Source organism: Pinus tabuliformis, chromosome 8, assembly GCF_031772625.1.
Source record: "Pinus tabuliformis cultivar Carrire ecotype Pingquan chromosome 8, CPIR1, whole genome shotgun sequence".
Taxonomy (NCBI): Eukaryota; Viridiplantae; Streptophyta; class Pinopsida; order Pinales; family Pinaceae; genus Pinus; species Pinus tabuliformis.
In genome coordinates, this window is record NC_142294.1 from 1393335994 (window position 1) to 1393349094 (window position 13101).

General features: G+C 34.1%; 1 protein-coding gene across 4 annotated transcripts in view; it reads right to left on the reverse strand.

Moving 5' to 3' along the window:
* Window positions 1-10965: 10965 nt before the first annotated feature.
* LOC149240761 (uncharacterized) overlaps window positions 10966-13101 on the reverse strand; it is a 399764-nt gene continuing 397628 nt past the window's right edge. For all 4 annotated transcript variants that reach the window (XM_089373808.1, XM_089373810.1, XM_089373809.1 and 1 more), the window contains one exon: window positions 10966-11499. In XM_089373808.1, the coding sequence (XP_089229934.1) occupies window positions 11347-11499 (153 nt within the window). In that variant the 3' untranslated portion in view covers window positions 10966-11346. The remainder of the gene's footprint in view (window positions 11500-13101) is intronic.

Below are 13101 nucleotides of genomic sequence, written 5' to 3' on the forward strand. Positions count from 1 at the left end.
TAATATGGAGGGAATGGTCCACTTATAACTTCATCTACTCTATTAAGAGAAACAACTTACATAATATAGAGGGAATGGTCCACTTATAACTTCATCTACTCTATTAAGAGTAGTGTTATTGGAACTAAGATGGAATCAATGGAACTGATTGTTTTGGAGGAAAAATTGGTTTGAATCAGTGCTCTAGACCATTTTTGACTAGTTCAATACTTAACCACCCTTTTTTCACCCAGGTGGTCAGATTAGTGTTGAGCCTATTGGTTTTGTACAATGTCATACCATGTGTCTGGGGACCATAAAACTTAATTAAATTATAATAAATTAGGTTATTTGCAAGCATAATATCTAACCCCAAGGCCCCATTAATGCTATTTAAAGAGACCCTTTCACATTCATTGCAATCACCGAAGTAATTAATGGTAATATTAAATTCAAGCCCTATATCCTCAAAAGTAAGTCCATGTAGTTCAAGAAGTTCCTACCCTTTCAATCCTTGTCAATTTGGATGATGTAGACCAAACTATATTCTTTCATTGCCATAGATTCATCTATAGGTTTAATAGTCTTAGGTTGAATCTAGAAAACTTATATCAATGCATCTCACAACCTAGAAATCCAATATTCAAGAGGTGTTAAAGTACTAGTGCACTAAAATGTTTGTTATCATGTCAATGCTTTTCGAAGGAACATCTATTGTAACAAATGGAGAATATTTATTGTCTATCCTCATGCCAAAGCCTTTTGAAGGAAAATTTACTGAAAATGGGAAGCCATGTGAACTTAATGGATTCAATATTTTATTAGTCATTCCACTTTGGAAGGAACATTTAATATTCCTAATCTAAATTTTACAATGATAACAAAGTCATGCAAAGATAATAACATAGAATTTTTCAAAAATGCATACACATAAACTAGAAATATCTCCAAAACCACAAACTGGCAAGGATTTTATTAATAATAATGTTGTGGTACAAATGAGTGGCAGAAAATGCACTTGGACTTTCACAAGGCAAGTTACGAGCACCAGATGATGATTACAAGAAATATCAACAACTATAATAGCAAGCTCCTCTAGAAAATTGCGTTGTTGCTCCAAAACTACACTACTGCTTGACTTTGCCCCCTGATTTTCCCACTCTAGAGTGCCCAAAAAATTCTATAAAATTAGGAGAGTGCTTCTTGCCCAAAACCCAGAAATTGTTTGGCCTATCTCCAAGCCAAATTCGAACCCACAAAATGGTGCAAATTCTCGAGCTAACTAGCAATTCGCCTTGCTATAAGAATTATGATTTCAGGTCTGAATATCGCCCAAAAAATTCTGTAAAATTATCTATAAACTCCTCTCAATAAACCAACAAAAATCCAGAAAGGGTTTTGGCTGAATCCACCAATCCCCAGTGACTCCCAATAAGTGCAAATTACCATTGGAAATCTCTCTCAAGTTTGGCTAAATTCTCCCCCAAGGAATACCTCCAATCTCCGAGCTCCTAAGTTCAAGAAGCTCCTACCCTTTCAATCCTTGTCAATTTGGATGATGTAGACCAAACTATATTCTTTCATTGCCATAGATTCATCTATAGGTTTAATAGTCTTAGGTTGAATCTAGAAAACTTATATTAATGCATCCTCACAATCTAGAAATCCAATATTCAAGAGGTGTTAAAGTACTAGTGCACTAAAATGTTTGTTCTCATGTCAATGCTTTTCGAAGGAACATCTATTGTAACAAATGGAGAATATTTATTGTCTATCCTCGTGCCAAAGTCTTTTGAAGGAAAATTGACTAAAAATGGGAAGCCATGTGAACTTAATGGATTCAATATTTTATTAGTCATTCCACTTTGGAAGGAACATTTAATATTTCTAACGGAAATTTTACAATGATAACAAAGTCATGCAAAGATAATAACATAGAATTTTTCAAAAATGCATACACAAACTAGAAATATCTCGAAATCCACAAACTGGCAAGGATTTTATTAATAATAGTGTTGTGGTACAAATGAGTGGCAGAAAATGCACCTAGACTTTTAAAAGGCAAGTTATGAGAACCAAATGATGAATACAAGAAATCTCAACAACTATAATAGCAAGCTCTTCTAGAAAATCGTGTTGCTACTCCAAACCTGATTTTTCCCACTCTAGAGGGCCCAGAAAATTCTATAAAATTAGGAGTGTTTCTTGCCCAAAACTCAAAAAAACCCAGAAATGGTTTGGCCTATCTCCAAGCCAAATTCGAACCCACAAAATGGTGCAAATTCCCGAGCTAACTAGCAATTCGCCTTGCTATAAGAATTATGATTTCAGGTCCGAATATTGCCCGAAAAATTCTGTATATTTTTTTATAAACTCTTCTCAATAAACCCACAAAAACCCAGAAAGGGTTTTGGCTGAATCCACCAATCCCCAGTGACCCCCAATAAGTGCAAATTGCCCAATTTGGCCAGAAAACGCCCCACAAAATTAATACTATTGAATTAAGCCCAAATCCACCACTGGAAATCTCTCTCAGGTTTGGCTAAATTCTCCCCTAAGGAATACCTCTAATCTCTGACCTTTATCTCTCCTCAACCTCTATTCCTCCAACCCCTGTGCACTTCAGAAATGTAGAATTTTGGCCCCAATAACTCTCTCAACTCAGCCCAGCTGAAATAACTTGCAAATATGCCTAATGGAAACTCTAAATTGAGCTCCCCAAATTGCCTCACTTCGGAAACAATCGAAGTTCTTCGAAATGAGGGTGGAATTCCCGCTCAGAAAATTCCATGTGCTGAAGAACACGTTTGTCTTGGCTAAGCAGCGCAAGAAAGCTAATATTGAATTGTCAAATGATCAAAGATACCAAATGGAGGCCTCCAAGCTCTATTTATAATTGCTAGTCCTTTCCCTTGGTGGTCCCCACCTTCCATTAATAAAATATTACTTTGCCTCCATTCTTCATTAAAATAATAATTTCCACTTTTCTCCCACAAAATAATATTTTCTCCTTTTTATTTAATATCACCAAAAATTGGCAAAACTTCTTATTGAATTTTGCACTCACAAAAATTGGGAACATTATAGTCCTCCCCACCAAAAATTGCTTGTCCCTGTTGCTCCAAACACAGTTGTCTTGGCTAAGCAACTCAAGAGAACTAATGTTGAATTGTCAAATGATCAAAGATACCAAATGAAGGCCTCCAAGCTCTATTTATAATTGCTAGTCCTCTCCCTTGGTGGTCCCCACCTTCCACTAATAAAATATTACTTTTCCTCCATTATTCATTAAAATAATAATTTCCACTTTTCTCCCACAAAATAATATTTTCTCCTTTTTATTTAATATCACCAAAAATTGGCAAAACTCCTTAAGTCAATTTTGCACTCACAAAAATTGGGAACATTACAATCCTCCCCACCAAAAATTGTTTGTCTTGAAGCAATATCCTGTTGCTCCAAACGTTGGCCTAGCCAATGCTAGGGTCCCAAATGTGCCATTGGACCACTCCTCGTTGTTGAACATCTTGCCATACTAGTGACGATCCCCATGTCAAAAGTGAATCACCAGATTCCAATGGAATATCTAAATGATCTCCCCCTGTAGAAAGAAACTTACCCCTTAGGGTAGATGAACCGCCAAATCTTGTACCCGAATACCATGTCAGTCTCAAAAGGGTGCCACCATGCTGATGTTGCGCCACTTTGACTATGACAAACTTCCCATCATGCTCAAACTGTATCCTCCCCTCTAAAAACTTGGTGGGATATTTGTGAAGGCCAAGCTTATCCTACCTAGGCATCTCCATGATGTCAATGTCTACCCATCCACTGTCAATCTCAATCCTGAGCGGCAACAAGATAAATCAACCTCGCCATACAAGTTATACTCTCCAATTAAATGTATACTTGCATTGGATACCAAACAAACTAGTTTAATGCATGAAACATCCATCCAATAAAACTTAAAACCAAGACAAAACAAGTAAACACACTTAGTTCACCACACATTCATCCATGAAAAGAGATCACTCCACACCACAAGCACACCCAAGAAAAGTTGCTCAACTAATGCTCCATATCACATAAGAGAGAAAGACTACTATCCAAGAGATGAATCATCTCAAGTGTAACAATAAATCCAAGAGACGAATACCTTTCCTATACATATGAGGGTGACCAAGTGATTTATCTCTAAATTAAGTTGAAAACCCCTAAAAATACATCATCCATGATACAAGGTAGATAGGTCATCAAGCTAGAGCCCAAAAATAGCCTCTGTAGTGGATAAACATGAAAAATAGTCTCAAAGAACCCACACACATGAGTAAAAGCTCCTCCAAAGGGTGTCATCATCTCCATAAGCCGTGTTTCTCCATGAAAAGGTACAATGGATGGTTCAAAGGGTATGTCTCATCCAAAAGTGGTTCCTCATTACCAAAAATATTCCTCTCAAGCCCAACATCATCCTCAAATGCCCACATCATCATCAAATGTGATACAAGGTTAAGGTATGACATCACCATGGTGCAAAGGGTATGTCTCATCCAAAAGTGGTTCCTCATTACCAAAAATATTCCTCTCAAGCCCAACATCATCCTCAAATGCCCACATCATCATCAAATGTGATACATGGTTAAGGTATGACATCATCATCTATCATCATCAACATAAGTGCACCACCCATCGCATCATATGATCTTAAGGGCACACACGACTCCCATGGCAAGGCCCTAGCTTAAAAGGTCAGTGTCTAAGGTCATGGAACTAGAGGAGGGTCTCAATGTTTGTGCCAAACCATTATCAAGGGAAACACTCCTCAAAAGGTGCTCAACGTCCTTTGTCAAGTGTCCTATGTCATCTAGAATAACATCTAACACAAACTTGGAGAATCGAGTGAAATCAAAATCATATGTACAAGAACCAATAAGAGCATCAATGTGGACCATATTTAATGTCAAAGGCATCAAAATATCTCTTATTAGGTGTCAAATTCAAATATCTCACTAGCTTATGTGTATACAAGTTGCCAAATTTAGGTATGAGAGGGTTATCAATTGGTCCTATTAGGTGCTTCCAACCCTAAGGGGAGGAATAGTTCCTAAGCCAACCCTTTCAAATGATATGTGTAAGTGATAAATGCTATCATCTCGGGTTTACTTCATGAAAGGTGTCAATCTTACACTAGGTTATGCAAGACCATCATCCATGAGCGCCTTTACTTTTCTAAACCCATTTAATTAGCCTTTTTCTTGTTTTCATCTAGTTTTTTAACAAGCCTTGTTGATTATCATGTAATAATGATGATATCCCTTTAAAAATGGACATTTTATCGCTTCATCGGGTTCAAGATGTTCTTTTACAATTTCCTTTTACTTTAATAGATGTGAAATATGCACGAAACTTGGGGGCAAGTGGCTATATAAGTTAGGGTAGAGCTCTAACTAGAATTAGATTTTGAAATTTTTTAATCCCTTACCATTCTTTTGCATTTTGACATTTAGCTTATACATTTTTTTATTTTTTTATAGCTACACCATCCTCAAGCATTTCCAACCTCTTTTTCTCATAAGATGAGATATACAAGGAATCAATGTGAGCAACCAACAAAAACCAATCAAAAGATGGGAGAAAGAATAAGGGAATGATGACAAGTGTTAAGTATAAGTAATATGGAACACTACCAAAATCAAAAGCTCCTATTTCCTCCTAAATAATGAAATGAAAATACCTATAGGTCACATTGGACTAGGAGCAAATGACAACCACCAAGGAGAAATAAGGGAACAAGTATACATCCCAAGCTTCGTGATCTATCATTCAATTTTAAACCATGATCCATACTAGAATGTCAAAGATTAAATGAAAGAGCTTGCATGCAAAAATGGTTAATGCACCTCACAATTGATGACCTGACCTTCATTGGCTAAATAAGCTACTAAAGTGGACAAGTTAAACAATAGTGGGCATCAATCATCTTACGCTACTATCCACGGATCATGGTGAGGTAATTGGTTGGAAAAGTGCATCACAAGAAAATAAATTCTACTAGGGTTATCCATGCATATGGATGGGTAACAGTGCCTTCAAGAGCATTGAAGAGATTATGGATTCCCAAGATTTAGATTTAGATGCCATGCTTTGGTTGGTGGAGGGTTTATAGAGATGGACATTAAAGGCTCAAACAACTTGTCGTTTACTTGTTATCCAAAATTGCTACTTCATCCACAATAGAGAGGGATTGGTCTACTTACAATCTCATATACTATATTAAGAGAAAAATCTTACATAATATGGAGGGAATGGTCCACTTATAGCTTCATCTACTCTATTAAGAGAAACAACTTACATATATAGAGGGAATGGTCCACTTATAACTTCATCTACTCTATTAAGGGTAGTGTTATTGGAACTAAGATGGAATCGGTGGAACTAATTGTTTTTAAGGAAAAATTGGTTTGAATCAGTGCTCTAGACCATTTTTGACTAGTTCAATACTTAACCACCCTTTTTTCACCCAGGTGGTCAGATTAGTGTTGAGCCTATTGGTTTTGGTTTTGTATAATGTCATACCATGTGTCTGGGGACCACAAAAACTTAATTAAAATATAATAAATTAGGTTATTTGCAAGCATAATATCTAACCCCAAGGCCCCATTAATGCTATTTAAGGAGACCCTTTCACATTCATTGCAATCGCTGAAGTAATTAACGGTAATATTAAATTCCTAAAGTGAAAAAATCGAATTTTTAATTTTTAACATTACCATTAATTGTTTCAAGGTGTTTGGGAGTGGTTCCAACCTCACTAAATTTCATATCGAAAAAGTGGAATTTTAAATTCCATTTAAAATTCGATACACTTAATAGTTTTCAGTATTTCAAGATTTCAATGTTCCATTGGATTTTGTCATGTACGAAGGTATGGAATTGACATTTATCCATATCATGAAACCCTCTATGTACCTCGATGTTAGTGGCATTGTTGGTTGAACTCCTTTGTCATGATCCTAATAAAAATGTACTCTTCACCCTAGTAAAATTACTGATTTGGCACGTTAACTTTTTTCTATTTTATATTAATGCTTAGAGGGTGATATTTGTGATGAACACCAACCTAAATCCATCTTAACTCTAGATCTATTAAGCGTCGAGAGGGATCAAGTCTCTCATGGTGCACACCTCTTTTTGAGTGCAAAACTTGAGGAAACGTTTGCACCTCGAGAGATTTGACCCTCTCAGTGCTTAATAGATCCACAATTAAGATGGATCTAGGTTGGTTTGATATATATAAGCTTGGTAGTTAAAAGAATCTACTTGAAGCTCTGTTCTTATGTAAAACCTAATAAGGTCCTCTAATATACAGTAAAACACAATAAAAATATATACCTATATCTTCGCAAGAGTCAAGGATATTACCTATCCTTGGTTTAATTTTATTTTTAATGTTATCCTTTGATCTCCTAGATTAAACTCCATAACAATTATATATGAACTAAGTTGTTATGAACATGACAAACATATTTCAATGATTTTACATGTGGAGGTTAAAATCAATGGTTGACATAGTCTAAACTAAGCAACTGCAAACAAAAAATATAAACAAAATGTAGAATTGCATGCACCAAATTTTACCTTTTTTTTTTCGCACTCCTATGTCTCTTCACACTTGAGTAAAATTTCAAACATTAAAAATAAAATGAATAACTTACAAAACGACTTGGAAAAATCTAATCTTTGAAAGCTACATAACAAAGTGAGCAAGACTATTTTCTCCAAGTTCTACTTAGAAGACATGCATGTGCAAAGCTATAAAGTCTTCATGTAGTGTGCCTTTATTGAGTGGTTTTCTTTGCAAACTCAAATATGAAAATTGCTCAAGATTACAACATTTGTTGTGGAAATTAGGATTTATTTTCATCTAACTAAAATATTTTATTGCAATGGATGTCCCACATTAGCAAATAATGGCTTCAAATAGGTTGTAATAAAGAATCCCATGGGAAATATCGTAGATTGTGAAAGTGTGGAGCCCAAACAATTTCATCCTTAGATTTTACTAATGTATCTCAATTGGATTTTCATTATTAATTATTTTTTTATTTTATTTTATTTCTTTTTTTAAATATAATTTGACCATTACAGAAGCAAAAGCATGGGTTGTGAAAACATAAGCCTTCATCCATAAGTTCACTATTTTATTTCAATTTTATTAAAATTATTAATTATTTTATTATTATTATTATTTTTAATTTTAATTTTTTATATGTAATTTTACCATTAGAGAAGAATACCATGGGAAAAACCACGAGTTGTGAAAACTTGGAGCCCAAAAACCTCTAATAAATTTACAATTTTATTTTAATTATTAATTTATTATTTATTATTCGACCAAGTCAAAATGTTTACAAAACATAACATAACATAGGCATACTTATGAGCCCAACATTTAAAAAATATTCACATATTTAACTCCACATCTAACACCTACATATCTAACATTTACACATCTAACCTTTAATGCCAACACATCTACCCCATATAGAGTTGTAGAGTGCCTCTTGGCGCAACCATGATTTAGGGGAGATTTTGATGATATGGAGTTACTGTTGTACTATGATTTTTTTTTTGGACTCTAACCTCTTTCCCGTTGTATTTTTAGTTCAAAGATGGATTGCATTTGCTACTATTTTGGTTATTTGCAACCTTACCTACTATATACACTAGAAACTTCACATATTCATGTATAATGATTTAAATTCATATAGATGATTCAGGTATAATTATTTAAATTCATATAGATGAACATTGATGTATATGTTTTTTTACAAAATTTGAAATTTTTTTTATGTATTTTGGTCAACCAATTTTTTTATATGGCATTTTTTTTTTCTCTCGTTCCAATATGGGTCACAATTTTAGAGTCATCTAATTTGATCACTTATCCTGTTTAGATAATATTGAATAAGAGAAACAAGCTTACCTCTAAGAAATTAGAGAAGCTATTCACAATATGGGTCACAATTTGAGTCAACTAGTTTGATCACTTGCCCTGATCAGATAATATTGATTAAGAGAAACAAGCTTACCTCTAAGAAATTAGAGAAGCTATTCACAATGCGTAGTGCCTTGCGTCTTTGACATAAGACATCAAATATCGAAATCACCAATGACATGTTAGGGTGTCTATCTAAATGATGATGCACATATATATGAAGTTGATGATAAGGTGCAATAGGGTTAGGAGTTAAATGATGATGCACATATATATGAAGTTGATAATAAGGTGCAATAGGGTTAGGAGTTGGTTGGGCTGCCAATGAACATATTATTAGATGTATATCATTGATTTTGACAGTGACAATTGGATGGATGATAGTGATTGCTTGTTGCAGCAAATGGATGCAAAGAACTGCATAGAGGCTAGCGTGACCAGTAGGCTAGTAGCTTGTTCCATCTCTCTTTCAGTTTTTTTGTTGATTTTTGTTATGACACTATTGACCAAGTCTTTATTAGTTATTTGCAATTTTAAAATGATGACTCCCATAATAAGAATCATATGGAGCGTGATGTATCATTGTTGCCTTAGTTTGTTTTGAATATCAGTCACTTTATAGCGAGAAACATAATGATAATTGGTTTTCCTATTTTATTTTATTTTATTTATTTTTTACTTTTGTAATTGGCACTTAGATTATGGTTGTCATTGCATGTCATTAATTCTATAAGTTTTCAATTTGTGATCAATGCATAATAAAAACAGTTTATTTTAATATTTGTATACGTTTCATATATTTATTTGAGGCTGGATCACCTATGTTGAGGACTGTAACACACCTATGAACATCTTGAGACTGAAGTGCAATTTAGCTCCAATCAAAATCTATCAACCCAATCAAAATCTAAGTATTATCACTAGTGTTGAGTATTGTGAAAATATTATGAAAATTTTAACAAGCATGTGTGTGATTTATGTCATTTATTTCTCAGTTGGTTGATTCAATAATTTTATGCCTAAGATTTAAAATCATATGCAAACATGAAAATTGTGGTCGTTACCTATTTAAAATACTATTAAGATAGCTGTAGCCACTACATTTAGTTCTAATATTCTTTCGTAGTCCATAGCAGCCATAGCCACGGTCATTACACCCTGAATTGGTACAACGAATTTGTGAGCTCTGCACATGCAGAGATGCATAATTGATGAAGAAATCTCACCTTGAAATCAGTATTAAAATGTACAAACACATGATCTATCAAAATGTAATAGCAATGAAACTCTACATAAAAATTGCATACAAGCGAAAAAACTAATTGTGGTTACAAAGTAATAAATTTGCCACAAGAGATTGCTTCGTAAACACTATATTTGTAAGTAATAAAAGGTTGTAGGGCATCACACCACAAGGTTGTTTCCTAAATTCCTAAAATTCTTAATTCAATAGGAACAATAGATTGTAATGCATCAATGGGTGTATTAAAGGATGAGAATGTTGATCTCATAAAATGTTGCAGATTTAACATTGTAACAGGATGTGGCCACATTTGGTTATTGTGAAAATTTATACTAGGGATGCATGTAACATATTTATCCATTCTTGTTATTGCCTATCCCATTTAAGCATGCATAAGGACATATTGATTTCTGAAGTTGCATGAGAAGATTGGGGATTCCACTTTAAAAAGTCGGTAACATTTGCATTTGTTACTTGCATGGTATTTTTTTTCTTAGTGGACTTTCACAACCCATGATCAACTTGCGTTGTGTGGTTTGTTTCCATAGGGCCTAGAACTACATTTATGTAAGATTTGTTCAAGAAAGTATTTGTGACAAAGTCTTGCAATATATTTTGTGAGATTTTCTTTTTGCTATGAAAACAAGCTACACAGAAGCCTAAGTTCATATGCAGACATTAGAAACATTTGCAATACAATAATAAATCTCAGAAATTGAAGCCAGTGCAGTCATGAAAAGAGGCCTAGTTTCCAGTCAGCATTCTTATATTAGGTTGATCCATCCAAGTACTGCTGGCATCCCGTGTATGATGATCAAATATTGTGAAGCCAGATGGTTCCATAACACAAACAGGGCACAATATCATTACATTACGTTGTATCATTATCATCTGGAAGCATCAGTAGCCACGGTATTTATTGGGAAAACAATGACATTAAAACTCATAATTATTGCATAAAAAAATAAGAATGGACAGCTTAATATTAAACAGTGATCTGCTGTAAACTTCCAGATCACCCAAAGAACATACAACTGAGATACCTTCCAGGACTCCATGAGATCCTCCAATTGGAAAAGGTTTAGCATAAGAAGTAGGTCTAGACATGAAAACATAGTAAATATCATGATCATTGTACAAATCTGCTTTGTATTGAAATTGCAAGTTCCCACAATTGATCACATCTGACATTCTGATGGCGTTCCCGAGCACTTTTCACCATTTCGAGTACCAATTCCGGCCTTTGCGATGTGTAATTTTCAATTACAGCATACACGGCTTCCTGGAAAAAATATAAGATACAAATAATTTATAAAACATGTATGGAATGTTTACTACAATTCAATCCTTGGATTAAACCACGGATTGAACTAAACCACATTCCTCCTCCAGCAACAAAGCAAAAGATTGGAAAGTAAACAGTCAAACCTATCGACATCCCTAGTGTAAAATACTACACCAAGGATTGAGATGTCCCTCAGAAGAACATGGGTGAATCAAGAGTTCAGGAAAATATTTTCTTCAGGAAGAAGGGACAGCAACTGTTTTAAGAACAATTATCTATAGTAGCCCACTTTGAGAATTATTCACGGAGTATAGTCCTAGTTTTTGAATTGTGTTTTGGTTTCATGGTTTCTAGTTCAGGGATTTCCCGGGTGATTGATTCTTGAACATTGTTTTAGCAGAATCAACAATTAAGATTGTTTCTAGGATGCTACTTATAGATGATAGGGGGGGTTTAATTTCTTATAAATCAAACCAAACTCGTCTCTGCGAATGCAATTAAGAGGGAAAAGCTTGCCAACAGGAGTGTGGTCTAGCACCAAGGAGAAAGTTGATCAGGCTTCTATTAATGTAGAGACCCCATTGAAAACCCCTTGATTCAGTGGGTTGGATGAGGCCAAGTGCAAGTCCTAAGTAATTTTGACTGCATGGTTTCTCCCCTCATAGCACAGCAGCTTAGCAAGTGACATCTATTTTCATAAGCAGTATCCCCCCTGCTCCCAGGAAAAATTTAGAAAAATAAATAGAGACTCGTGGAAAATAAACTTGGACACACTCTGAGCAACCCTTTGATCTATAATATATATCTATAGATTAACAGATAACTATTTTAAATAGTAGGAGATAACCAAGAGGCTAATTCCAAATCATCATTAGGTTCACGTTTGTTAGTGATTAATATTTATGATCATTCTTTAGAAAATATGATTTTTACTTTATGTAAATAAAAGTACATTAAAATATGATTAAATTAATGGAAATATGTTCTGTTATGTAACTTCTTTTCCTCTTCACTCGTATAAATGTAAAAGGGACTTTTCTGATTTTAATGAACAAATACTCCCTCTCTATGTTGCACTAGTTTCTGGAACTTGGGAACGTTGGGAACTTGGGTACGAGTGTCCGGAACGGCTAGAGGTTTCCCCAAAATTTCCAGGAAACGGCTAAGTGGGAGCGGTAATATTATATAATAAAAAAATAAAAAATAAAAATATAAAAATTGTTTTTTTAATTACATAATTTATATAATAATTAAAATATTTCAAATATTAAAATCAATTTAAAATTTTAATTCATTATATGAATATCAAATTCAAAAATGTAAATGATTCATGAGGCACTTTTGAATTTAAGAAAAATAGTGAAAATCAAAGAACTCATCATATTAATATTCATATTGCTAGCATTCCCAATGTAGTACATAGTAAAAAAAAATGACAAATGCCCAAATTGGCAAAGTAATACATGGTCCAAAAATGCTCGAAGGCCAAAACATAACATTAAAGACTAAAATTGAAGATGATCATAAAGTGCAATCTTCAGCATCAACACTATCCATATAACCTTGAGCCTCGCTAGGCACTCCAATTTCATCATCACT